The sequence below is a fragment of the Nuphar pumila genome, chromosome 14 (assembly GCF_984573655.1).
Source record: "Nuphar pumila chromosome 14, dmNupPumi1.hap1.1, whole genome shotgun sequence".
Taxonomy (NCBI): Eukaryota; Viridiplantae; Streptophyta; class Magnoliopsida; order Nymphaeales; family Nymphaeaceae; genus Nuphar; species Nuphar pumila.
Window position 1 is genome coordinate 73347221 of NC_143262.1, and position 26929 is coordinate 73374149.

A 26929-nucleotide genomic window follows, 5' to 3' on the forward strand; every position below is an offset into this window, starting at 1 on the left:
AAGAAGAATTGACATAAGAAGGTGGACTGCCTAAAGCATAAAAAATGATTATATAATAAAAGTAATGAGTAATTTGTTTATCATGAGTATAATTTAATTTATTTTCCTTTGCATAGTTGGTGGATTGATTTTGGTGCCATAGTGCACACTCTCAACTCTTTGCAAACATTTTTGAACAAAAAAGAACTAACAGAGTATGAAAGAAACATCTTCTCAAGAAATAAGATGTAGTCACATGTCAAGAATGTTGGGACCTGCAGAGTTGTGTTGGAGTCTAGATTTATTTTGGATTTAGTTGATACATTTTATATTTCATCCTATAGTCGAAACCTCATTTCTATTTCAAAACTTGATAAATTTGGTTTTATTTTTAAATTTGAAAACTTCAAGCTTATTATTGTTAAAAAATTTATTCATGTAGGTTCTGCATATGTGTGATATTTTATATTGTTTGAAAACCAAATTTTAAATTCAGAAATCTCACTCTGTTGTGAACATAATAATTGGCAATAAACATGGCCTAAAGGATGATCAATTCTATTTGCTTTGGCAATGAAGGTTAGGAGACATCTCGAAAGATAGAGTCTAAAGACTTGTGAAAGAAGAAAATCTTGGATCCCTTGATTTCACTGATACTAAACCATGCGTTGACTGCATAAAGGCTAAGCAGTCAAACACATAAGAGAAAGGTACCAAACACAATAATAGAAAAAGGAGATTGTGCATACAAATGTTTGTGAACCTTTTTTTCCGTGTTACACGGGTGAAAAATATTGTCACATTTATAGATAATTACTCATGGTATATGTATCTCTACTTATTATTTAAAAAATCTGATATCTTTCAAGTTTTTAAGGACTTCAAGAAAGAAGTAGAAAAACAGACCGGTGAAGTTATTAAAGCAGTTAGGTCTGATAGATGTAGCAAATATTATGGTCATCTCACTGAGATGGAATAAAAAGAAGGGTCATTAACGCGATTTTTAAAAAAGAAAGGTATTATACCTCAATACACCATGCTTGGTAGTTACTACGAGAATAGTGTAACTGAAAGAAGAAATCATACACTTAAGGAAATGGTTTAAGCAATATTGAATCACTTAAACCTCCCCTTAACTTTATGAGGTGAAGCCCTTAGGACAATAATGCACATATTGAATAAGGTTCTTATGAAGGTTGTCCAAAAGACTCCTTATGAACTATGAACGGGTAGGAAACCTTCTTTGTCATATATGTGCATATGAGAATGTCTAGTTAAAGCTAAATTGTATAACCCACATATAAAAGTCATTGATCCTAAGATGACTAGTGAATTTTTCATTGGTTATCTAGAAAGATCAAAGGGCTTTAGGTTTTATTCTTCATCTCATACGCCACAGATAGTGGAAATAAATAAAGCAAAATTTCTTGAAAATAGTTTTATTGGAATAGATGCATCTTAAAGTTTCGAATTTAAGGAAATACAGGAATCCGATTACATATCTAAGAAGAAAAATAACCTAGTTTTTCTGATCATTGTCCCTTCAGATAATACTAGGAAAAATTCGATCAATGAACATCAATCTCAAGTAGAACGAGTTGTTGATGAGGATATACAACAATAACAGGAGACAACCATTTATTTTGAACCACCTATAGCAATTGTATGAAGGTCTACGATGACCATAAAATTTGCTATCCGTACAGACTATGTGGTGTATTTGCAAGAGCCCAATGATTTTATAAACATTAATGATGATCCATTTACCTTTATAAAAGTCATTATAAGTGAAAGATTGATATATTAGATCAATGTCATGAAGGAAGAACTTGACTCTATGGCAAAGAACCAAGTGTATGATCTTGTACCTTGACCTAATGAAGTAAGACTTGTTGGTTGTAAGTGGGTCTTTAAGACCAAGACAGACTCCAAAGGACGAGTGGAGAGATACAAGGCTAGGCTTGTTGCAAAGGGTTTTACACAGATGAAGGGCACTCATTATAATGAGATTTTTTCTCCTGTCTCAACTAAAAAATCATTGAGGATAATTATAACCCTCAAAGCTCATTTTGATTTAGAACTACAATAAATGAATGTGAAAACTGCTATCTTAAATGAGATCTGAAAGAGGAGGTATATATGCAACAACCTCCTAGTTTCAGTATATATGACTCAAATAATTTAATTTGTAAATTGAAGAAATCAATTTATGGATTTAAACAAGCCTTAAAGTTCAATCAGGTAATTTGAACTTTGAATTCACTGAAAACATTGTTTATCAGTGCATATATCTTAAGGCTAGTGAAAGTAAGTTCATAATTCTGGTTTTATATGTTATATTTTTCTTGCAACTAATGATTTGAGCATGCTACATGAGACACAAGATTTTTTTTCCTCTTATTTTGGCATCAAGGACATGGGTGAGGTCACATATGTCATTGAGATTGAGATCTGTTGTGATAGAACTAAGGGTGTCCTTGGCCTCTCTTAGAAATCCTATATTCTTAAGGATCTTACAAGATGTGTGATGGAGAATTGTTCTCTTGGATCAGCACCCATAGTGAAAGTGGATAAATTGATCCTAAAGGTCCGTTCTAAAGAAGATAATGAAAATTCTCAGAGGACAATTGTCTCATATGCTTCAGCATTTGAGAGTTTGCAGTACACGCAGACCTGCATATGACCAGATATCACATTTGCTTGTGAATGCTTAGTAAATATTAGTCTAATCTAGGCATTGCGCACTAGAAGACAACAAAGAAGGTCATGCACTATTTGCAAGGAACAAATGACTATATATTGACCTACAAAAAGGTTGACTACCTAGAGGTCATTGCGTACTTTGGTACAGACTTAAGAGGATGTCTCGGCAATAGAAAGTCCACTATTGGATACATCTTTATACTTACAGGTGATGCCATCTCATGGAGAAATGGAAAGCAGTCTACAACTGCAACTCATACCATGGAGGTAAATTTTTTTGCTCTATACAAGACTTTATCTTAAGCCATTTGGATAAGAAACTTTATTATGGGTCTTGGGATTGTGGACTCAATTGAGAGACCACTAAAGATCTTTTGTGATAATGAAGCTATTATGTCCTTCTCGAATAACAATGAGAGCTCAACCTCGTATCGATACATGGAGTTAAAGTACTTTGTTATTAAGGAAATGACTCAGCGTGTATTGATACAATCAGTAAGAAGGAAATGACTGTGAATCTCCTTAATAAAGTGTTAACACCAAGATTATATTCTTAACATGTAAAGGGAATGAGTCTGTTTGATTCCTTCTGATGTATGACAATACATTATGATTATATGTGATCACATTTGTGAAGTTAAATTTATTCTCTATGGTTTTATATATTGTTGATTCTATATAAATGATCTCTCATTTTGGTAGAGAGAATAGCAAAATAACAATATTAAATGACCAATAGAATGGGTTAGATACCAACCTATTCATAAATGTAATATTAATATGATAAAATACTGAAAATGAATTATATTTTAGTGCATAAAAATATAACATTTCATATAGAGGTGTTCATCTCTATGATTGATATGATTCATTCGTGTGAAGCCACATGAAAATTGAATCGAGATAACGACAAAGAACCTTGATTATGTGCATTTCCGTGTCAATGGGTCAAGTGGGAGAATGTTGGACATTTTGGATCGGGTCCAACCTTGAGTAACCCGGTTTGACACAAGGCACCCTTAATTAAGGGTATTAGTGGGGAGGGGGGTTATGTAAATGTGAAGGGTTCACATTCAATATGTCATGTGAAGGGTTCACATACATGAATGTCATGCATGCTATGTCACACGGACTCGGCTAGGGAGGCGCCGCACCTGAGTCGACACGCCCCGACACGGGTGCGGCTTAGGACACGGCCCGGACTCAATCAACGAATCGAGGCTGAGTCCGTCCTCGTTTTGGACTCGGTCAGTGTTGACCGAGTCTATATTCGTCTATTTTAGGGTGAAAATACTAAAAAAATGATTTTTTTTTATTTTTAATATATATATATATATATATATATATATATATATATATATATATATATATATATATATAAAGAGACTGCAGTGCACAATGCACAGTCACAGTGACTGTGCTGTGGACAGTCACTGCTGTATGCAGTCATGTACTTTTTTTAAAAAAATAATATATATATATATATATATATATATATATATATTTAAAATTGCGCCGCACCCGTGTCGCACCCGCACCCGCACCCATGTGACATAGCATGCATGTAACCCCTCAATCTTCTCCCACTATAAATTGAGGCATGGTTGATGGATGAGAGCAACCAAGGTGCTCTTTTTCTTTCATTTGGGTTCAGGGTGCTGCTCACCATTGACTTGGCGGCCTGAGCTCATCGTGGGCGTGGATAGGCTGAGGAGAATGCCGAGCACCCGCATCATCTACCATGATGGTTTCTGGTATGTATTTTTTGTCTTTCACAATCCGGGTTTTTATGCAAACATTTGTTCCTTGTATAAGATGTGTTGCCTCTGTGACTTAGTTACACATTTGTTCTTCTCTCGATAGTTTTTCCTTTTGGGAAATTGTGCTTGTGGGTATCTTAGTTTGAGTCTTCGATCTCTATGTAAAGATCAAGTTCCACTGCTACTAGTTTTTTACCAATTGAGTTTCCTTCCCCAACTCTAGTTTTAGAGATGTACTGAGAGTTATCGGCATCGCGGTTTTCTTTCCCAAATTCGATTTCTAAAAGTTTATTGAAACCATGTTTCTTGGGGTAATTGAAGATGCTAATGAATTTCTTGTTGTGAACGTTCAAAGTGGTAATTCATTACAGTATTGCTAGTGGGGGGGGGGGGGGGGGGACTGGTACTTTTTCATTCAAATCCTTTTACTTCTACGTAGTGGTCATGGGTAAATGCTATTCAATCATAATCTATCCCTTACAAGGGCAAGGTTATGTGGTTGTTGATAGCAGCCTATAGAAGCCTTCTTGATAACTTAACCATGGGTCTGTGATCAAATGCTTCTTCAAATAGGAAAGGAAGGGCTCAATGCTCATGGCGCATTAGGTTGTATCATTTCCTCTAATGTCTACTTGGATAATAGGAGATACCATCTATGTGACCCTTATTGCATAATAAGGTTGGCCACATATACTCATTCAGAGTCAGGTGATTTTGACTCTTCAATCTGGTAGTGAATATGTTCCAACCTGATAGATGTACTTTTTGTCTCACTATTAACAGCCACCCATATTTGTGGTTCATAAAGTCAGGTTTAGATATATGAGACAACCTTTATGTTCTATTGGAGTAGGATGCTTCAAAATATTTGTAGACTATTGGCTGATGTTGGTCCTTGAATGAGGAGTGTATCCATGTCGCTTATTTGGTGATACACAAGTGTGACGTTTTTAATGTTTGATCAGAAGAACCCACTTAGATAGGTTTTTCTTCTGCAAACAAACTAGTTCAATGAAAAGGATAGTATAGGAATCTGATTTGACAATGCCAATGCTGTTGGACCTGGTCGGGATCAGCAGGTGGCGCACGGTGTTTCCAAATAAGCCCGTGAGAACTGTGATGAGAGTAATAGTGTTCGGCGATGGCACTGGTTTAGGTAAAGATCAAATCTTTTGTTAGGAATTCTTGAATCTCTTATCATGGAAATCTGTGTTTGACTTATACTAGAGCTGTTTGTTGAGGCACTTTATAACTTATTTGTCAGTGGTCTTCAGCTCTAATTTTCTTTTATTTTGGTTGCTTGGGATATACTAAGTTCTATTCTTGAATTCATGAAATCCTGTATTTTGTACTCTATATTCTATTGGGAAGGGATTACTGTGTATTTATGTCGTCATTCATCAAGATCATGATCCCAATCAAGGAACTTTACCTTATCATAGTAGTATTTTAGGTAGAACAAGATCCACTATTCCATCTCAATTACCATTCTCTTTGCACGATTGCTTTGTTGCTTCCGGCCTACAAGTGCTCCATTTTTCTGTTTATCTATTTGCTTCACTTTGTCCATCCAAAAAAGGAAAAGGAACGAAGATATGTATTCTTACTGTTTCTTTTTCTGTTGAATAGGAGGTCGTTGACACATCGGGAGGGTAAGATCTTGGCCAAGAATATATCATATTCTTATTTTTTGTTACTTGTCTCTGTTGCTCTTTATTGTTTTTTGGTGAAATGCCATAACCAGGTGCGGTGCAAGCTTTTCTGTCGAGATAGTCTCTGAGCAATTTGAGGGGAAAAGGCTGCTGGAAAGGCACATGACGGTGAATTCTGCATTGGCAGAAGAGCTGAAACAAATTCACGCCCTATCCATTACAAAAGCGCTCACCCCACTTCAATGGCACCAACAACAGCAGGCTAACAGTGATGCATAAATATCCCCAGGAAGCTTACCTGGTTCCACATTCAGAATACTTATGACAGTCACGGTGGACAATATGAATCCTTTACTTTGTGTTGAACGTTAAAAATCTGAACTTTATCAGGCATACAAGTTTATAAAAGGGACATCTCCCTGATAATTTGCTCTGTTTAGTACCTTCATTCATGTTCATGGATTATTGCTTTAAGTGAAACCTGGAAGATGATATTTATTGATGCGTTAGTTTTACAAGGATCATCCTGCCAACAAAAAATTAGGTCACTGAGTAGGACCCTTCGAAAATCATAGTTTCAAGGTTTTTTTCCTTGGTCGGGATTAGATGTGTATCATTGCTTGTTTAGTAAAAGACATGATTTGGATCAAATTGATTTATTAAAAGAACTTGAATATTTTATCACCAAGACCTTTGATATTTTATCTCTTTGAAAACACATCTGAGCATGAAAATTACCTAATCTGGCACGTTTTCTACAGAGTAAACTGTGGTAAACACATCTACAGGTTCAGATCTAGGAAAAATCTGAAACTATGATGTTTGAAGGATCCTAATGAGTGCTCTCTCTCTCTCTCCCACACACATGCTCGCACACACACGTTCTCAGGAATTGATAAAAGCCATAAAGGTCAGTAATGCTTGGAATTTTTAGATCGACCTATTGAGACTTGTGCCGTGGAACCTTGAGATGCTGATGTTTCTACCCGATGATTTAAGGCAACTGTTCTACAAATTTGTGGTTTGAGGCTGTGATGATATGAGCCAGGTTAAGATACTGGAAACTAAATCTTTTATCATTTGACACAATTAGTAGCAACAACCATTTTTGGCACAGGTGATGAACTCGAAGGTAATATCGATCAACATATATTTTAGTACAAATTTGAATAGAACTTTATTCAAAATCGTGGATCTTTTATTTGTGCATGGCTTCTATCATCCTCTTTCCAGCACAAACAGGTGGCCTTTGTCGTCCCTCCCGATTCTCATGTCTTCATCAACATATCTTGCATCATTAAGAACAAAACTTTTTTCTTTTGTTGGTCTCTCTCTCTCTCTCTCTCTCTCTCTCTCTCACACACACACACACACACACACACACACACACACACACACACACACACACAGGATACGTTATTTCAAGCCAGCCCTCTGGGTTGAAAATCGCAAGAAGCAGGTCATAGTTCTTTTTGAAGATGCTCAAAAGCTGAAATTTCCAACAAGGAACCACATTAGCAACGAAGAAGATTTTGGTGATGATATTGGTAAGCACTGAAGAGAAGCAACTAAGAGTTGCATACCTGATCAGGAGAAATTGTTGAATCCTGGTACTCAATTTCCACTCTCTAGTTATGAAACATTAACAAAAGATGCAGTATTATCGTCTTTATTTTTGTCTCAGAGAAATTTCAGAATCAGTAAGTATTCTTGAGATTTTTTATTACTCACAGTCGGAGATGAAGTTCTGAAAGAGGCCACAATTGTAAGCTGCCCTTTCAACATCTTCAACCCCCTTACCTGGAAGTTGATTATGTTCACTGCTTTCCTCTGCCAAAAAATTAAAACTTTCAAACCTTAACCAAAGAAGACTGGATCAAGAGTTGAACCTGTTCTGGTTTTCCTTTCTACTTGTTACTCATGGATATTCTGAACTCTTGCCGACTCGGATTTCAGTTTGGTGCAAATATGGTTGGTCATCAGGCTGGCTTGGCCAAAATTCAGTCCCAAGTTGGTTCAGTCTCAGGCCCAGATAACGTTCGAGCTGGCCTAGATGCAAAACTAGGCCAGGCCAGGTACTAGCATATCCAGTGTGGGTTCAACTGGGCTGGGCCGGCCTGAGCCCAGATCATTTAGCCATTGGGCCATGTCAACCAGACTTGAGCCTATGGGCTGGGCCCAGAAACTCATTTGGTACCTGACTGATGTTGACATTTAGATGCAACTCCACTTTGATACAGTGATCCACCAAAAATGACCCTGACTTGGCCTAGTTGGATGACTGGGCCTTGCGTTGGTCTGTCACACAGAAGCCATTATTGTCATGTTTGTGAGGAGTGGCCAAGTTCTGCTTTATACTTGATCTCATTTTGACTACACAAACTGAATCTCAATCAAATAAAGATGAATCTCATTTTGACTACACAAACTGTTGAGTTTCTTAAATGATGAAAATAATGTTTGAGTGAGGAAGTATTGGCCCTTTAACTTAAAAAGATTAATAGAAATGCCACACCTCAACAACATCAATTGTCTGCAAGAAATCTTCAAGGCTGACAAAATCTCTCAATCCTAGCTTGGTTCTCTTTGTACCCAATATTGAAATGGTACTGTAAATGAGTTTCCAACAGCCACCCACCTAAAAGAACAATCTATAACTCATGTCTTTATTCTATCTCAGAAGGGAAAAGGAAAAAGAAAAAAGAAAAAGAAGGAATCGTGTGTAGCTTTAGTCCAATTAATAAATGAAACGGTAGTTCAATAGTCATTACCTTCTGTAAATCTACAGTTGGATCAGGGTTTGGATTGCGGGACTCTAGCAACTTCACCAGCCCTTGAATTTCTGCCTTTCTTGAAGAGGGTACCCCAAAAATTCCTCTACTGATTCCTTTTCAATCATGAATTTTATTAGAATCATATAATATACGATCAGATTGTAAACCCTCTCTCTCTCTCTCGTGAGTTTAAACTTTAAACTTTTGGCATCAATTGGAGCATAACCCACCAATCACTGCAGCCTTTCTTGCACCATTTGGACGTGTACGTTTAACTGCGCATCTTTTATAATATTTGATAATAAAGATCTTGTCAAGGTCTTCTTTCATTCGTTTAAAAGCAGACAAAAAAAGTTCACGGACAAAAGCCGCGTTCTTCGTGTTTTTGTGCTAGAAAATAAGTCTTCAAAGAATCTTTCATCCTTTCCATTTCACAGTCTTGTTACTTGGGCTTGTTTAGCTAAAAAACAGTAAAAGTAAAAAATGTTTCTTCCCATTGTCACTAACTCTTGTTTCACTCCTTTCTTGCTTGGGCTTGTTTAGCTAAAGAAGCAGAAAAAGTGAAACAATGCCACAAATATGTAGAAGACGTGCGTTTCTTTTTCTAGTTAAGGAAGTTTGCCTTCTTATGTGTACTAAAGATTTATTGTAAGCCAAAATTTTCATCGACTTTTTTGTTAATTACGGGAAACAATGCCACAAATATTGTTCTCGGGAAAATCTGGACGAGGGAAAATATCATAACATTTTGAAGAAAATGAGTTCTGTCAAATCTTGGCATTTATAACAATATTATGGAAATATATATCCATATAAATAGAAATAGAAGTAGCATATTTTTATATCATAAAATAAAACTGATTTTACCCGCCTTAATATCATGAGAAAAATGCTATATTTCAAAATAGGAAATATTTTGAAAATATCTCATTTTCTCAGCATTGTATCTGCTTTTGAAAAAAAAAACATGATAAAAATCGTGATGTCGAAGACACAATCACCTATGACAGGGAAAGTAACAAACATGAAAACTTTCTGCATTTGTTAGTTTAAAGAACTCTTTAACGATATTTTTTCCTTGAAGACCTTCACTGAACCCATTTTAACTTCACCTATAGCAAAAGTTTCACTCTTTTCTCTGTTCCTTTAGAATCCCATTTTCATTCAATCAGATAAAAATACCAGTTTCTCAATTTCCCTTTTCATACATCACCAAACAACTCTCTCTCTCTCTCTCGTGCTTTTTTTATTTTTTCATTCAATCAGATAAAAATACCAGTTTCTCAATTTCCCTTTTCATACATCACCAAACAACTCTCTCTCTCTCTCTCTCAAAATTTTTTTTCTCTTGTGCTTTCTTTATTTGTTTTGGCTTTTGTTCTTGTTCAGTTCATGGGTTCAACACTTTGTTGATCTTTATGAGTGGTAATGTTGAATTACTTTCGGCTCTCTCTCTCTCTCTCTCTCTCTCTCTCTCTATATATATATATATATATATATATATATATATATTGCATAGAAATGTGACAGGCAAAAAGGGGGCGTACCTTGTAGTGAGTGATAGAGAGCCTTCTTGATCTCAGGAACAGTCCTGCACTCTGAAACCACTCCTGCTCCTTGCCCCCCATCAGCCACCGCAGGCCCTGGCCTCCCACCCTCAGCTTTGGTGATGATGATGGTGGACCCACCTGACCTCAACCCAGCATTTGGATATGCTGATCTTCCCCCGCAACCCTTTCTCTTCAAATGGGTGGCTGAGATTGGTCTGCTATATCTCATCTTCTCAATGATAAGCCTGTTGGACGACACGTGGCATGGTTGTGCTGGTGCTCCAGGAAGCTTGATAGCCATGGTGACTCCAGTCAAGCTCTGCTGAGGTTGGGAGTCTGCGGAAGCTTTTTAAGCTTCACACAACTACTACTCAATTGACTTTGAACCCTTTGATTGAGTAAATCAAAGTAGTAGCTTGGCAGATTCAATAGCATTCACATAAAGGGACATCCCCAATCTGTTGATGTGATATAAGGGGTTGAATTGATTTTTGAATACGTTGGTTGGCCACCACCATTGAATCTAAAACGTCATCTTTCGCACCTCCCAAGTTGTTGTTGTCTTGTTGAGGGCAATGTTGTCAGAATCGGTATCGAGCCTGAATCGATGTTTTGAAACGATTCAGACTCTGAACAGAATCAAGCTGAATCGTTTAATTTTTAACCACACATATGTCAGTAAAACATTAAAAATATTTTAAACCTTTTTTTGAAAAATATTTAAAAAAAATGAATTACATATCAATTTTGGACCGATACAATACAGGCTGATTCACAACGATAGTGACAATCCGGGTCAATGGATCCTTTAAAGATATTTATTTGCACCACTTTGTGGTAAAATTGGTAGGTGGGTGTACTCGTGGGTTTGGGTGTTGTGGAAAGGTCGAACCCATCCCTCTAGGTTTATGGGCCAAGATTGACCTAAGCTTAGGGTTAAGAGAAATTGGTCCAAATCCATTGGGCTAGTTAGACCAAGAGGTGCGGTCAAAGTTCAGTCTCTTAGACGTAAAACCAAACCAAAAGGCACCTTTGATGGGATGCCTCATTGGTAAGGATGGCAGTGGATCGGGAGACAATGGGCCCCCGCCCCGTTTGAACTGAGGATGAAGGGCATAAAACGAGGATGGAGGAGGAGATGAGGGTTAAAATCTATCCCCATGCGGGGATGGAGGTGGGAATGGACTTATGCTTTTCTCCGCTCCGCTCCGCCTCGTCCCCGTCTCAATCCCCGCCCCGCCTCCAATCCTTCAAGGGATGACTATAGACTAAGGAGAAACGGGCCTCCGCCCCTCCTCGCCCCCCGTTTGGACCGGAGATTGAGGACATGAAACCAGATGGAGACGGGGGTGGAGGTTAAAATTCATCCCTGTGCAGGGATGTAGGCGGGGATGGAGGTTCGGATTTTGAAATGGGGAGGGGGTGGAGACCTTATCCCCTTGCCCCCGCCCTGGTCCACTGCCATCCCTACTAGGCTAACACTCTACTGGATTATTTATCTTAGACCCTAATGTATAATGCATAACTGAGCTTAAACGTTTATTATTATATGAAAAGCCTAATAGGCTAGAGTTTATTGGATTATATTAATGACCAGACCTAGAGTTTGTGGGTGGTGAACTTGCACCTAACGCAGCCACTGAAGGACACGGATAGTTGCCCTACTTATTTATTAGAAGGCTTTAAGTTTTATGCTCGGCATGACTAGGGGTGTAACCGGTCAGGTTGGGGTCGGGTATTATCAGACCTGATTATGAATGAGGTCTAAAATTAAGATCCAAACCTAGTTCGATTTTGGGTAGAACTAGAAATTGTAGACCCATATAGGTTAAAGGGTTCGGGTAGGATCTTTAATATATTTATTTTGATTCTTCGAGTTTGGGTATGGGTAGAAAAAGTAGACCCATATGGGTTAACGGTTTCGGGTATGATCGGCTTGTCTTGTTTCCCAGCTATAGTTGCCAAAATAACAATCATTGTAGATATAAAAAACTTGGGCCATTATTAAACCCAGTATTATGAAAAATCATTTTCTTGTCCAGCAGCATTTGGTCTAGAGTTGGCAATGGAGACGGCTTGTGTTTGGCTCATAAAGTTGAACTTGAGCTTGAACAACACCCTTCAATTAGATGTTTGGTTCGTTAACGAGATCCTAGTTCGGTCCACTAGTCACCCTGACACATCGTGCATCTCCAAGCCCGACTATCGGGTAGGTTTCATATTGGTATAGGTCCGGAGACCCGAACCAGTAACCCAGAGTCTCCCTAGTTGCTAGTTTGCCATGTCACCTCTACCGAGGAAGGAAGTTGCAGCGGCGCGGCTTCTCCGACGCCTCCTGGTCGATGAAGAGGGACCCCGCCCTGCAGGCGTTGCTCTCCAGCAACCGGCTCAAGAACATCATCCTGCGCTGCCCCGACGGCGTCGCCACGGTCCTATCCCTCCAGAAGCGCCTCGATCCCTCAACTGGCTCCGCAAGTACCCCTGCTGCTTCGACGGCGAGCTCCTCTTCCGCGAGCCCGCCATGGTCGAGAAGCTGGCGAGGTTGCTCATAATGTCCGCGAGCATCCAGATCAACGTCTTGCAATTCGGCGAGTTGAAGCGGAATTTAGGCTTCCCCGACGATTACCTCGTCAAGATTATCCCGAAATCTTCGGGTCGTCAATCACAGCGGGAGGAGGAACAAGCTGGAGATCGAGATCCTCTCCTGGAACCCTAATTTCGCCGTCTCTGCCGTGGAGGCGGCCGCCCCGGTGCGGGGGGCGCCGCTGGTCTTCCGAGGGTTCCTGCTGGAGAGTTGGGGGAAATCGTGGGATCGGTTCAGGGAATTCAACGATTCTCCCTATGTGTCTCCCTATGCGGACGCAGGGGAATTGAGGGAGAAGGAGATGGAGAAGAGGGCGGTCGGTCTGGTTCACGAATTGCTCTCCTTGACGCTATGGAAGAAGGCGTCGTTCGTGAAATTGGGGCATTTCAGGAGGCAATTCACGTTACCGGAGAAGCTGGGGCCGTTCTTGATGTGGCATAATGCGATTTTCTACGCCTCGAATGGATACATACGGTCATCCTCAGGGAGGGGTAATCGGGATCGGAGTTGATCGACAAGGACCCCCTCGTGGTTGTGAAGGAGAAGTTTAGGGAATTGATGCAGGGGGGGCTCCACGAGTATAACAGGCAGCGGCAGGCAGAGAATTTGGAGAAGAAGAACGTGCTTGCAGCTGGTTCGGAGAGGGGGGATTGGGAGTTCAATCCCAACACAAAGAGTTCGGTGGATGGAGGGAAGGTGCATACAAGGAGGAAGAAACGAGGTCGTTTCTGAGGGATCTTGCTAGCAATTTGCACTAGAAAAGGGGGGGGGGGTGCGCTTTACGTTCTGAACCGGTTGAGAATACCCAGAATGTGTTGCCTGAAGAATGAATACATTGTGGTGTCATGATAGGAAGCAGCATGTGACGATGGAAGAAAGTCTGGATTGTGCATGGTGGTATAGGGAGGGCCACCATGATCATGACAGGAAGCAGCTTATAATGAAAGAAGAAGAAGATTGGTGTGGAGAAGAAAAAAATGTGGGTCATGTTCATTGGAGTTTCTTCCACAACATGAGAGCCAAGACAACAAGGACAAAAAATAGAGGTTGGCTGTGAGTGTGTTTTGCCAGTTTTACACAGACCAATATCTTGGGGAGCAATGCTCAACTACTGTAGAAGACTTGTTATGCAAAAGGAAGGAATACAAATCATTGGTGAGGATTATTGCCAAACAGACGTTGTTTTGTGAGGGAGGAAACAAACAGGGATGAACAGAGGAGGAGACTTATGGGAATAGAATTTGCCAACTTGAAGCATATTAGCGTTGCTGATACACTGGGAAACAATTTTGGACTTCTCTAAGGAACAGCCATGGAAGTTTGTAAGCAGCTCCTACAGATAGAACCATCTAAACCAATTTGTAGAGAAGGCTCCCCATTGATGAAGCATAAGTTGCATGAACTTGCAGTACTGAATGATTTCATCTAAATCCATCTTGTACTGGTACCTCCCCATTAGGCAGTGTGAGCTATTCCTTTATGGGAAATTTCCTCTGCCTTCGTTGCAATGGTACTTAATCTACTTTTCCATATGATTCGTAAAAAGTTGTGGCTTATTAGCTCTAGGTAGTCATTGGCTTCTTCACATCGAGAAGATGGTATACGCCATTCACAATTTTTTTTTGCTTGCAAACAGAAGTGCCTGGATGACATACAAACTAAAGAGGATAATGGTAATTGTATTGTCAGGTTGTGCTCAAGTACAGCAGCAGTTTCTCTTTCCCTAAAATTGCATCAAAATTGCATCAAATTCCCTAAAGAGAGGTTGGCTGTCTTACTCCTATGTTCTTCTCTCATCCAATATTCTGTTGGATGTATTTTGGTAATGTTGAATGTTCTCTCTTTCCCTAAAATTGCAGCCAAAGAACTATAGCTATTTTAAATATGTGCCTAGCATGCTCAGGCTCTGTTTCATGAATGTATTTGCCTTCATTTGCAGCAAAGAATATTGCTTCTCTAATGTTGAAAAAAAAATCAATTAGATCAAGCCAGGAGGGATTTGACAGGGGAGTTAGGGATGTAAACAGCTCAGATTAGATTGGATTTAGGCATTTACTGAAACCTACATATCTGGATGCAGCCTAAATATGGATTGGCAAAGCATTTAGCAAACCTGGATCTGATTAGCTAGTACTCATCCAATTTTGTTCTTGGTGCATCGGGTATCTGACATCTGTTTGATTTGGATTCTTTCTTATTCTGACGTGAAAAACCAAAACCAGATCTGACCCATTAACAACTGGGATCTCAAAACATCCCTATGGTGGATTGACCGTGCCAGTGTAATTTTCCCTGTTTCAGTACCTTAACCAACGGATTTGGGGTTATGACAAGGTTGCCAGACTAGGAAGCGGAAGCACGGGAACGAGAAGCAATAGATTAAAAAATGTATAGAAAGCAGGAAGTGAGGAATAAAAACAATATAATAATTGAATGGGAATAGAAATTGAACGCAATTAAAAACTAAAATAAAAGTGACTAGTCTTAAATTTCATGATTTTTAATGTAACAATTAAATTTTTAACAAAATTTAAAAATGATGACAGCAATTTAGAGAAAGCACATGAAAGTGAATGAGATGTGTGAGTGAAAACACAAAAAACATGAAAAGTAGAGTAAAAAAACATATAAAAAGAACAGATAAAGTGTGTGAAAAGCATAGGAGAAGCATGGAGGAATAGAAATTCTCATCAAGTTTCGGAAGCGAGGAGTATCGCTCTTCTGAAGCAAGTTTTTGGGAAGCGAGCTTCCCACTTATCTAAGAAGCTTCCGGTAACCTAACTCAGCGAACTGTTGCCTGCAGCAATTTTTTTTCAGCTTGTGGAATACATTACTGCCATCTAAGTCATAATGGAAAGACAAACAGAAAAGTAATCTGCCATGTTTTTTGTTGCAGAAAATGATGGCAAATTTCTTTAATCTTCAAAATCATCCCAAAATATTAGCTGCTGCTTTTTGTTCCAGAAAATGATGGAAAATTTCTTTAATCTTCAAAGTCATCCCGAAATATTATCTGCTATGCTTTTTGATGCAGAAAATGATGGCAGATTTCTTTAATTTTCAAAGTATAAGATGCAAGACTCAACCTGAACTGTGGTACATTACTGCCAGCTAAGTCATATAGAATGCCAAACAGAAAAGTAATCTGATATGCTTTTTGTTGCAGGAAATGATGGCAAATTTCTTTAATCTTCAAAGTCATCCCGAAATATTATCTGCTATGCTTTTTGTTGCAGAAAATGGTGGCAGATTTCTTTAATTTTCAAAGTATAAGATGCAAAACTCAACCTGAACTGTGGTTGATCAATGGAACGTAGAATGCCAATATATAATAGTAAAAGCATCCTTTACCAACCGTCGTGTTGTGTGTCCCTTGAATATAGAAATTGTTATGGAATGAATGCACTTGATTGAGCATGTGATACTTAGTGGACTTCTGTTCAGAAACTTGAGTTTGTACAAGTTCAGCCAGAACGGAAACTTCTCAATTCTGATTTGCAGGAACTACGGCAACGGGGTTGCAAGGCACACAAAGTAGTTACATCATAAACTTCAGGAACAGTGTTTTAGCAGATTTTGATCAGTCCTCAGTTGTGCACTTGCGGCAAGCGAAACTCAGGATTCTCAGGTTTCATATGTGGTGTGCCAACTCACTGGACCAAATAATGTTCTTTTAATGATGGATGTTTGATGCAGAATGCGTTTTCAGAAAACAAGGATCAAACTAGGTTTCTAGCCAATTGTTTGTATCTTTTAATGTATTATCTTGATTTTTTTTCCTCCTTTTCTGAGGCATCATGAGTTTCCTTGAACAATTATTTTTCTTCATTCATTCAGATTATGTGATCAGTTCTTACAGAGTTGCACTGAATTTACTATCTAAAAGGTGTATTCTGTAACTTTACTATTCATAGTTATCTTACAAATTCTATTGATACATATCGGAGTCGGAATCTGGAACCAAATCTTTGTTGGTAACAAGTAATGGCAAATGACTCGTGATTTTTTTTTGGGTAAAAGTTATGTAGGTGTGGGATAGCATTTCTCTTATGCACGTACGTGGAGTTTTGAAAAATTCACAAGCACACTTGTTCATATGTCAAAGGCTGGTAAGGTTTTGCGAATTAAACCACAATCTCCACCACTTGTGCAGGCCCTCGTCCATTCCTTCAAGTTTTGGTCTTGCGATCATACTGCACAGGCGGGGAGGTCTTCATTATGCCACATCATATCCTCTTGTGCTATATCATGGTATTAGTGATTTGAGCCTTTGGCAGTCCTGAACTACAGAAGCCTGAAATAAAGTTCTCCGGTTGTTACAAGTATGTTATTATGGTGCCATGCATATGTTGATTATTCATATGACAGTGCTGAAAAGTGAACACTGAATGACTGCTTAACATGCCTCCACAGCCAAACCTGTCAACTGTGAATCACAAGCATTCTCATGCAAGTCCAATATATCAAAGGTCCATGCGTGACATGCGCTTATATTATGGTTCCTCAAGCTTAGGACTTGAAACTTATTTGGATTGGAGAACCATCCAGATGGGAGGATATTATGATGAGAGGAATGTGCAAAATAGATGATTTTACAAATTATACTTGTGTGTCCTCAGCAGCATACAGAGCCTTGATTTCTTCAATCTCGTCATAGCTTCCAAGGAAAACGGGAGAACGCTGATGAATCTTGGTAGGGACCAAATCAAGTGCCTGCAGAAGCAGCAGTTCAATGGGTTAAAAATAGTACAAGAAACAGATGAAGATTTGCTTCAAATTGTGAACAATCAAGAAAAAATGTGCACACACACACGCGCACACACACACACACACACACACACACAAAACATAGAGCTAGGGCTGGAAAACAAACCAAGCAGCTCCTGATTCAGGTTTGTTTGGCTCATCATAAACTCGTTTTTGATAGGTTCCCATAGCTGGTGACCGAGCCACGAGAAGCTAGTTTAACTTAAACAAGTCGAGCCCGAACACAGAGTGTTTGGCTCCGCTTGGTTTAGGTGAGCTCATAATATATAGTCACTGAAAATATGAGAACTACCGTGTGAACTAAGATTTTCATGGATTTTGTATTCTTTTCTCTTAAATCTAACCATACGGATGTGATTTACATGTTTGGTTTTATAAGGACCAACTTTTGAATCATCCGATTATGACACGTAAATAGGGCTGGTAAACGAGCCGAACGAACCAAACAGGGCATGTTCGGGCTCGGCTCAATTACTAGTGGATTGAGCTCCTGGCTCGGCCCGTGTTCATGTTTAGCCGAGCCGAGCTCGAGCTCGGCTCGTCCCCGAATGAGACGAGTCAAGCACGAGCTGGCTAGTGTAAACACATTTCATGTTATTTATACATAGATATACCTTTTTATATATTATACTTGAAAATATATATATAATTTTTTTATAAATTACACTTAATAGTTCATATTTTATGTATATATTTTTCATTCATCCTTCTTTATATATATATATATATATATTTTATGCATTCTTCCTTTTATATATTACACAAAATATATATTATCCATAAAAATATATATAAGTTATCTATACAAGCACTATTGAGCCGAGCCGAGCCGAGCTGAACACCTTGTGTTCGGCCTCAACTCGTTTAAGCTAAACGAGCTGCTCGTGGCTCGCTCACCAACTATATGAACCAATCACAAACGAGTATGTGACGAGCCGAACCGAGCTGAGTCACGAGCTGCTCTGTTCGTTTATCAGCCCTATACGTAAACAAGATTTTTTAAGGCTTTAAAATCAATGACTCATAATCTTCATAAATATTCAAGCATTAAAAATTTCTTTTTTCATTAAAAATACATGATTCGACAGTTGATTCCTAGCAAATTCACCATGCCAAACACATCTAGATGACTGGATTTGCAAAAAAAGCGTTGAAAATGCCCAGTTCACACGGTTCTCATATTCTAGAGACTACATATATAGTGTAATATATAAAATATATAAGTTTCATGTATAAATAGCAATTTTTTTTACACAAGCCAGCTAGTGTTAAGCTTGTCTTGTTTAGGCATGAGCTTAGCTTGAGCTTGGCTCGGCCAAATACAAACACAAGCCGAGTCACAAGTTAAATCCATTGGTAAACGAGTCAAGCCCGAACATTCCCTGTTCAGTTCGTTCGGCTCTTTTCCAGCGCTAAATACAACAACAACAACAACTACTACTACGCCTTCATCCCAAAACAATTGGGGTCAGCGATATGAACCAAAAAAGAAATTCATTTTGGGTCTTCCACATGAATCCTTTTCCTCCAATCATTTCTATCCAATGCCATGTCCTCAGTGAGGTTCAAAGCATTCATATCCTTTCCTATCATCTCCATCCAAGTCTTCTTAGGCCTACCCCAACCTCTTTTAACTAATATATTTTCCCATTTCTCCAACCTTCTAACTGGAGCATCATTAGGCCTTCGCCGAATATGTCCAAACCACCGTAAACGATTCTCTCGCATCTTATTTTCAATGGGTGCAACACCTACCTTCTTACGTATCTCCTCGTTCCGAATCTTATCTTTTATTGTATTTCCACACATCCATCTAAGCATCCGCATCTCAACTACACTCATTTTTTGAATATGATGTCTCTTGGCAGCCCAACATTCCGTACCATATAGTAAAGCGGGTCTAATAGTCATCCTATAAAACTTTCCCTTCAACCGCAATGGCATTCTATGATCGCACAGCACTCCAGTTGCACTTTTCCATTTCATCCACCCAACCTTTATCCTATGATTTACATCTCCATCAATTTCTCCACACTTTTGAATGATGGATCCCAAATATTTGAAATAATCATTCACCGGTATTTCTTGCTCACCAAGCTTCACTACACTCCCATCACTACTTCGTTGCTTACTAAACCGACATTCCATATATTCAGTCTTACTTTTACTCAACTTAAAACCTCTAGCTTCCAATGTCTGTCTCCATAATTCTAACTTAGCATTAACCCCAACTCTAGACTCATCAATCAAAACAATATCATCAGCAAACAACATACACCACGGTACATTTTCTTGAATTGGTCTCGTAAGCTCATCCATCACTATCGCAAATAGGAAATGACTTAAAGCAGATCCTTGATGTAACCCAACCGTTATCGGAAAATTGGTTGTCACCCCTCCACAAGTGCGGACATTGGTTACTACTCCTTTATACATATCTTTAATTATACTAATGTACTTGAGAGAAACACCTTTCTTCATCATTGTCCACCAGAGAACGTCCCTAGGTGCTCTATCGTACGCCTTCTCTAAATCAATAAAAACCATATGCAAATCTTTGTTCCTCTCTCTATATCTTTCAATAAGTTGTCTAAGAAGATGTATAACTTCCATAGTTGATCTTCCAGGCATAAAACCAAATTGATTATCCGATATCATGACAACCTTCCTCAACCTAGACTCAATCACGCTCTCCCAAAGTTTCATAGTATGACTCATGAGTTTTATACCACGATAGTTTGTGCAATCTTGTATATCACCCTTATTCTTATATAAAAGCACCAAAGTACTCTTCCTCCACTCATTAGGCATCTTATTTGTTCGCCAAATCAAGTTAAAAAGATTTGTCAACCATTCTAAACCTTTATCTCCCAAGCATTTTCAAGCCTCGATAGGTATACCATCTGGGCCAACTGCCCTACTTGATTTCATTTTCTTCAAAGCCTCTGCAATTTCTTTCTTTTGAATCTTGCGCATGAAGTCATGATTTATCTCATGAAAAGGAATGGAGAAGTCTCCAAGATCTTGAGCATGACTATCATTAAATAGCTTATCAAAATAATCTTTCCATCTCTCCTTAATCTCCTTATCTTTGACTAAAACCCTTTGCGTTTCATCTTTGATACTTCTAACCATACCCAAATCCCTCGATTTCCTATCTCTCATCTTTGCAAGCCTATAAATATCCTTCTCGCCTTCTTTGGTATCCAACTTGTCATAAACCTCCTTATATACCTTAGCCCTCGCGTTTCGAACTACTTTTTTAGCTTTCTTCTTTGCTATCATATACTTCTCCAAATCCTCATTATCACGACTCTCACTTAGATTTCTATAACACTCTCTTTTAACCTTAATAGCTAATTTGACATCCTCATTCCACCATGATGTATCCTTACCTATTGGTGCACCGCCTTTAGACTCACCCAATACCTCCTTAGCCACTTTTCTCATGCCACCCGCTATCTTATTCCACATTGATTCTGAATCCTCCTCGAGACACCAATCAACTTTCTTAACTACCTGCTCTACAAGTATTCCTTGTTTAGCTCCTTTCAGTGCCCACCACTTAATTCTAGAATCTATCCTATGTCTATCCCTTTTCCGGCATTGTCTAATTCTAAGATCTAAAATTAAGACTCTATGTTGTGTAGCTACACTTTCTCCCGGTAGTAATTTGAAAACCAATTTCCAGATTTGACTGTTTATATGATTGAATAATTAGAGGTTCAACATTCTAGAATGGATTTGGGTCAGTTGGATATCTCAACCTAACTCAAATGATTGACATCCCAATTCCCCACTTTCTACCAACAGTTTTGTCATTGTCTACATGTCCACAAAAGCAGAAATAGTTCTAGAGCATAATTATTCTTTATTATGCTAAATGTTTTAAGCATCAAGATCATGTTTGATCACCTAATGGCAATTTGATAGTGTGTGATGCAGGGGGCAAAGACAGATATTTCTTTTATTTCTTTTTTTAACAAGAGTATAAGATGGTGAGAAATCTTGTTCATACCCGTTCCTTGCCAGTGAATGCTTGACCACCTGCTTGTTCCATCAAGAATGACATCGGAAACACCTCATACAGAAGCCTGAACCAAACAAGAAAAATCACCACACTAAAATATTCTATGATCAGCATGCCAACTTCTAACAAAATGTCCACATGCACACACTGTTAAGACAAGCTTCTAATATATATATAATGTAAACCGAAATAGTATTTCAGTCTAATAAAAGTCAGCCCATTAGCGGCTGACTTTTTTTATTTTTTGCTTTGGTACTTTTGAATGGGACAGCTCCTTTTTATTTTTTGCTTTGGTACCTGCTTGTTCCGTCAAGAATGACATCGGAAACACCTCATACAGAAGCCTGAACCAAACAAGAAAAATCACAACCACACTAAAATATTCTATGATCAGCATGCCAACTTCTAACAAAATGTCCACATGCACACACTGTTAAGACAACTAATATATATATATATATATATATATATATATATATATATATATATATAAACCGAAATAGTATTTTGGTCATTTCAGTCTGTAATAAAAGTCAGCCCATTAGGGGCTGACTGTATAATTATTATTTTTGCTGCTTTTTTATTTTTTGCTTTGGTACTTTTGAATGGGACAGCTCCTTTTTTTATTTTTTGCTTTGGTACTTTTGAATGGGACACCTCCAACTAGCTGTTGGAGCTGCTCCCAAGGGTCACAAATGTGATCGTTTGGGAGCAGCCCAACAGCTAGTTGCTGCTCCTTATTTCTTTTGTTGTTATAAATAGGGCTTCAAGCCCATGTAAAAAGTATTGCTTTTTAAGCATATTGTGCAATACAAAAGCAGCATTTATTTTGACCCTTGTGTGGGTGGTTGAATAAATCAATTAGTGTTCTTATTGGTTGAATGTATTATTGTAAGTCCATAAGGGACACCTGTTTTGCTTTTGTTCTTATTTCATTACATGGTATAAGCATCGGTTTGTGGGATCATTGCATTGTGAAGTGCACCATCAAAGATCTCCTCAACAAAATTCTTGCTCTCTTCTCTCTCCTTCTCATTATTGTAAAAATGGAGGATGAAAGAGAAGTGATCGTCTTAATTCCCGTAAGACTCAATGATACTATGTAATGTGGGCATCCATAGTGAAATATAAAATATGGAAAAAAGGTGTATGAGGTTTGGTTGATGGAACTGAAATAGAACCCAAACTTATAATCACTTTAAGGAGAGAAGATGTCTAAGGCCATCACTGAATATGAGAAAAAATAGAAAGAGTGGAGGATGGGTCATTCCAAAATAATTGGATGGCTTATCAATGGTGTTGACATCAAAAAATGTTCTAGTTTAACGAAATTTGACTTTACTAATAATGCATAGAAGTATCTTAAAGATATGTATAGTCTCAAGGATATTGCTCACATATGCAATGTGCAAAATAAAGTGAGAACTATGACCCAAGAAGAGATAAGCATTAAGGAATATTATAATGCCCTCTCTTCTTTAGGATGAATTGGCTCTTCTAGAGCCAAAATGACATTGCCCAAAGATATAGAACTCTATGAAAAACAAATTAGAATAAATCATTTATATCAATTTGTTAATGGGCTTAAACCTGAATTTGAAGGGACCAAATTAGCCCTTTTTCATAGAGAAGGTGTACCTACCATAGTTGAAACTCTTGAAGAGTTAACTATGAAGAAAAATATGTTGAAAAAACCATCATCTTCAAAAGATGAAAAATCTCTGCTTGCGATATCAAAGTCCAGAAATCACACTAGGAATTATAAACCTCCTCACTTTGTAAGAAATTATGAGAATGAAAGAAATTTCAATGACTATGAAAGAAGTTAAAATGAGAAAATAAGTGATCATAACACAAGAGTAGAAAAATAATATGTTACCATTGCTATGAACCGGGACACATCAAGCCTTTTTGCCTTAAAAGAAGGAAAAAAGATCAAAGAGATGATAAGAAGGTGGCTTCGGTGGGACCATCTTTTGAAATAAATGGTATAAACGATTCCAAATGCATTGGCTAATTATCCTTGGCACAACCCATGGAGGCACTACAACCAATGTTCAAAGTCAAGCTTCTTCCTTCTCGGGTGCGGCCATATCTATAAGTGGTGACCCCAGTAAGACTTCTTGGATTCTTGATTTCGGTGTTTCTTTTCATATGACCCCAAATGAGTTCATATTATCTGAATGTCATACTAATCCAAATGATTTTTATGTTTCAACTGCCGATGAAACTTCTTTAAAAATTAAAAGTTTTAGGGCTTTTTAAAAACAAAAAACTTTTTTTATACCAAATATTATAGTAGTACCAAAATTTAAATTAAACCACTTATCCGTTTTTCAAATTGTAGATCATGGATGCAAAATTTTGTTTTCATCTACTGATTGTTTGATACAGGATCTCCAGTTCAAGAAATCGATTGGGCGATGCTATAGAAGAGGAGATCTATAATGTTATGGACAATCTTGAATTATCAAAACAAACTTTTTGTAATTTTATGAAAAAAAAGATATAAAAAATTGGCACAAAAGACTAGAAAATCCTAGTGTGTTTAAATTATATTTGTTTACATTTCTTACAAGTTATAAAGAAAGAGATTTTGTTTGTAAATATTGCATCTTTAGTAAAATGAAATCCTTACCCTTTGGGCCTAGTCATTTTATATCTAAAAATCTATTTGAGTTGGTATATTTGGATGAATGGGAACCAACTTCAGTTATATCCAAAGGAGGAGTATCTTATTATGTTGTGTTTGTGGATGATTATAGTAGACACTCTTGGATAATTTTCTTAAAAACAAATCTGAAGTATTTGATTGTTTCAAAAAATGTCATTCTTATACAAAGACTACATTTAAAACCAATATTAAAATCTTTAGAACCAATTCTAGAAGAAACTTTGTGTCAAAGGAGTTCAAAATTATCTTGACTTGCATGAGATTATTCATTAAAAATCATGTCTTTATACTCATCAACAAAATGGATGAGTCGAAAAGAAGCATAGACATATTATTGAGACTCTTAGAGCACTTCTTATATCAAGAAATATTCCAAAAATGTTTTGGGCCGAAGCCGCTCTTACGACGGTTTATTTGATAAATAGGATGCCTTCAAAAACCATTAAAATTATTTCTCCTATTGAAAAATTATTTAAAACATCTCCTGATTATAAAAGGTTGAGAGTCTTTGGTTGTAAATGATTTGTTCTTACCAACAAAAACGACATACTTTTCCCAAAAGCAATTTCTTGTGTTTTTTTAGGCTACGCCGAAAATCAAAAGGGATATAGATGTTATAAAATTAAAAGGAACAAATTATATGTTTCAAGAAATGTTACTTTTCTTTTAAAACGAAAATGGATTTGATAAATAGAAAATCCAAGAGCATTGTGACTATTCATTTCTCTTCCACCTTATCAATAAGCATGAAAAATGTGATAACATTCATAATATGCAGTGACAATGAGGACGCTCATGATGCACATGGGAATGTGAATGAGGGTCTCGATAATATAGATCTATCTCATAATGAAATTCAAACATATACTTGACATACCGAAAGCCATCCACCATATGCTTTAGAAAGATATTCTCAAAATCAAGATATAGATTCTTCTAGTATTAGAAAATCCATGAGAATTTCAAAGGTTCCTAGTTGATTAGTATCCTATGACTCTTTTGAACCTAAATATAGAGCTTGTCAATCTCATAATGAAATTTAAACCTATACTCGACGTACCGAAAATCATCCACTTTGTGCTTTAGAAAGATATTTTCAAAATCAAGATATAGATTCCTCTAGTATTAAAAAAACCATAAGAATTTCAAAGGCTCCTAGTAGATTCGTATCCTATGACTCTTTTAAACCTAAATATAGAGCTTGTCTAATGGCTATACATCATCTTAACATGATGCTAAAAACTATTAAGAATGGATTAAAGTAATGAATGATGAATTAAAAGTTTTACAAAAAGCAAAAACTTGAGAAATTCAAACATTACCTAAAGGAAGAAAAACTATAGGATATACATGGGTGTATAAGATAAAAACTAAAAGTGATGGGACATTAGAAAGATATAAAGCTAGGTTCATAGCCAAATGATATAGTCAAGAATACAGAATAGACTATGATGAAACATTTGCTCCAATAGCTCAAATGACCACCGTTAGAACCCTTATTTTTATAGCATCAATTAAAAAATAGTCAATCTTTCAAACGGATGTAAAAAATGCATTTTTGTATGGTAATCTCAACGAGGAAGTTTACATAGATCCCCCGCTAGGTTTAAATTTAGCACAAGAAAAAAATCTTTGGTTACGAAAAGCATTGTATGGTTTAAAGAAAGCCCCCAAGGCTTGGTATGATCAATTTAGTAGCGTTATGACCCAACTTCACTTTAAATCTTGTTATACTAACACTGCATTATTTGTTAAGTCTTCTAATACAGGAATGATGATATTACTTCTCTACGTTGATGATATAATTATCACAGAAGGTGATAAGTAAGGAGTTAGTTATATCAAAGATGTGCTCAAAGCTAACTTGATATTATAGATTTTGTTTTTTTATGGTATTTTCTTGTAATAGAAGTGCCTTACTCACCTCGTGGTTATTTGTTATAGCAGCCTAAGTATGCAACAAAGATCATTGAATGGTCAAAACTTTCAGATGAAAAACGAGTTGATACTCCAAAGGTCATCAATGCAAAGATGAATAAAGACAATGGAGAACCTCTGAAGGATTCAACTCCATATAGACAAATAATTGAAGCTTTATCTTATCTCTCTATTACTCATCCTGATATTTCTTATGCTATTTATTCTATTAGTCAATTTCAACATGTTCCCACTACAGTACATATGAGTATTGTAATGAAAATTATTAGATATATTAGGAATTCTATTAATTATGGGTTATTTTTTTTATCATATTCCTCGTTAGAAATTATTGCATATTCTTATTCCGACTAGAGAAAGGATGTAAATGCTAGATGCTCAACCACTGGTTCTTGTGTTTTTGTAAGAGATTCTTTAATTTCATTGAGATGCAAGAAGTAGCGGAAGGTGTCCCTCTCTTCTACTGAAGCAAAGTGTCGTGCCATGGCGACAATTGTTATATATATATTATGTAATTC

The 26929-nt window shown here is 37.4% G+C and overlaps 2 protein-coding genes and 1 pseudogene across 4 annotated transcripts in view; 1 reads left to right on the forward strand and 2 right to left on the reverse strand.

Moving 5' to 3' along the window:
* Positions 1 to 7143: 7143 nt before the first annotated feature.
* LOC149816972 (fibrillin-5, chloroplastic-like) lies at positions 7144 to 10791 on the reverse strand. 3 transcript variants are annotated; one of them, XM_089987838.1, is made up of 7 exons: positions 10416 to 10791; positions 8866 to 8981; positions 8610 to 8732; positions 7826 to 7924; positions 7678 to 7722; positions 7510 to 7583; positions 7144 to 7382 (listed from the first exon to the last, which is right to left on the reverse strand). In XM_089987838.1, exons 1-7 carry the CDS (start codon positions 10717 to 10719, stop codon positions 7313 to 7315), a joined length of 831 nt encoding a protein of 276 aa, XP_089843964.1. In that variant the 5' UTR covers positions 10720 to 10791; the 3' UTR covers positions 7144 to 7312. The 3 variants fall into 3 exon arrangements, with proteins under 3 accessions (XP_089843964.1, XP_089843963.1, XP_089843965.1); XM_089987837.1 differs by having other exon boundaries at positions 7144 to 7368; positions 10416 to 10761; XM_089987839.1 differs by lacking the exon at positions 8610 to 8732 and having other exon boundaries at positions 7144 to 7368; positions 10416 to 10761.
* Positions 10792 to 12760: 1969 nt separating this feature from the next.
* On the forward strand, positions 12761 to 13734 carry LOC149816973 (protein WHAT'S THIS FACTOR 1, chloroplastic-like; annotated as a pseudogene).
* Positions 13735 to 17297: 3563 nt separating this feature from the next.
* LOC149816974 (fructose-1,6-bisphosphatase, cytosolic-like) overlaps positions 17298 to 26929 on the reverse strand; it is a 45007-nt gene continuing 35375 nt past the window's right edge. The window contains exons 11-12 of the mRNA XM_089987840.1: positions 21788 to 21863; positions 17298 to 17715 (exon numbers count right to left, since the gene is read on the reverse strand). Of these exons, the coding sequence (XP_089843966.1) occupies positions 17602 to 17715; positions 21788 to 21863 (190 nt within the window). The 3' untranslated portion in view covers positions 17298 to 17601. The remainder of the gene's footprint in view (positions 17716 to 21787; positions 21864 to 26929) is intronic.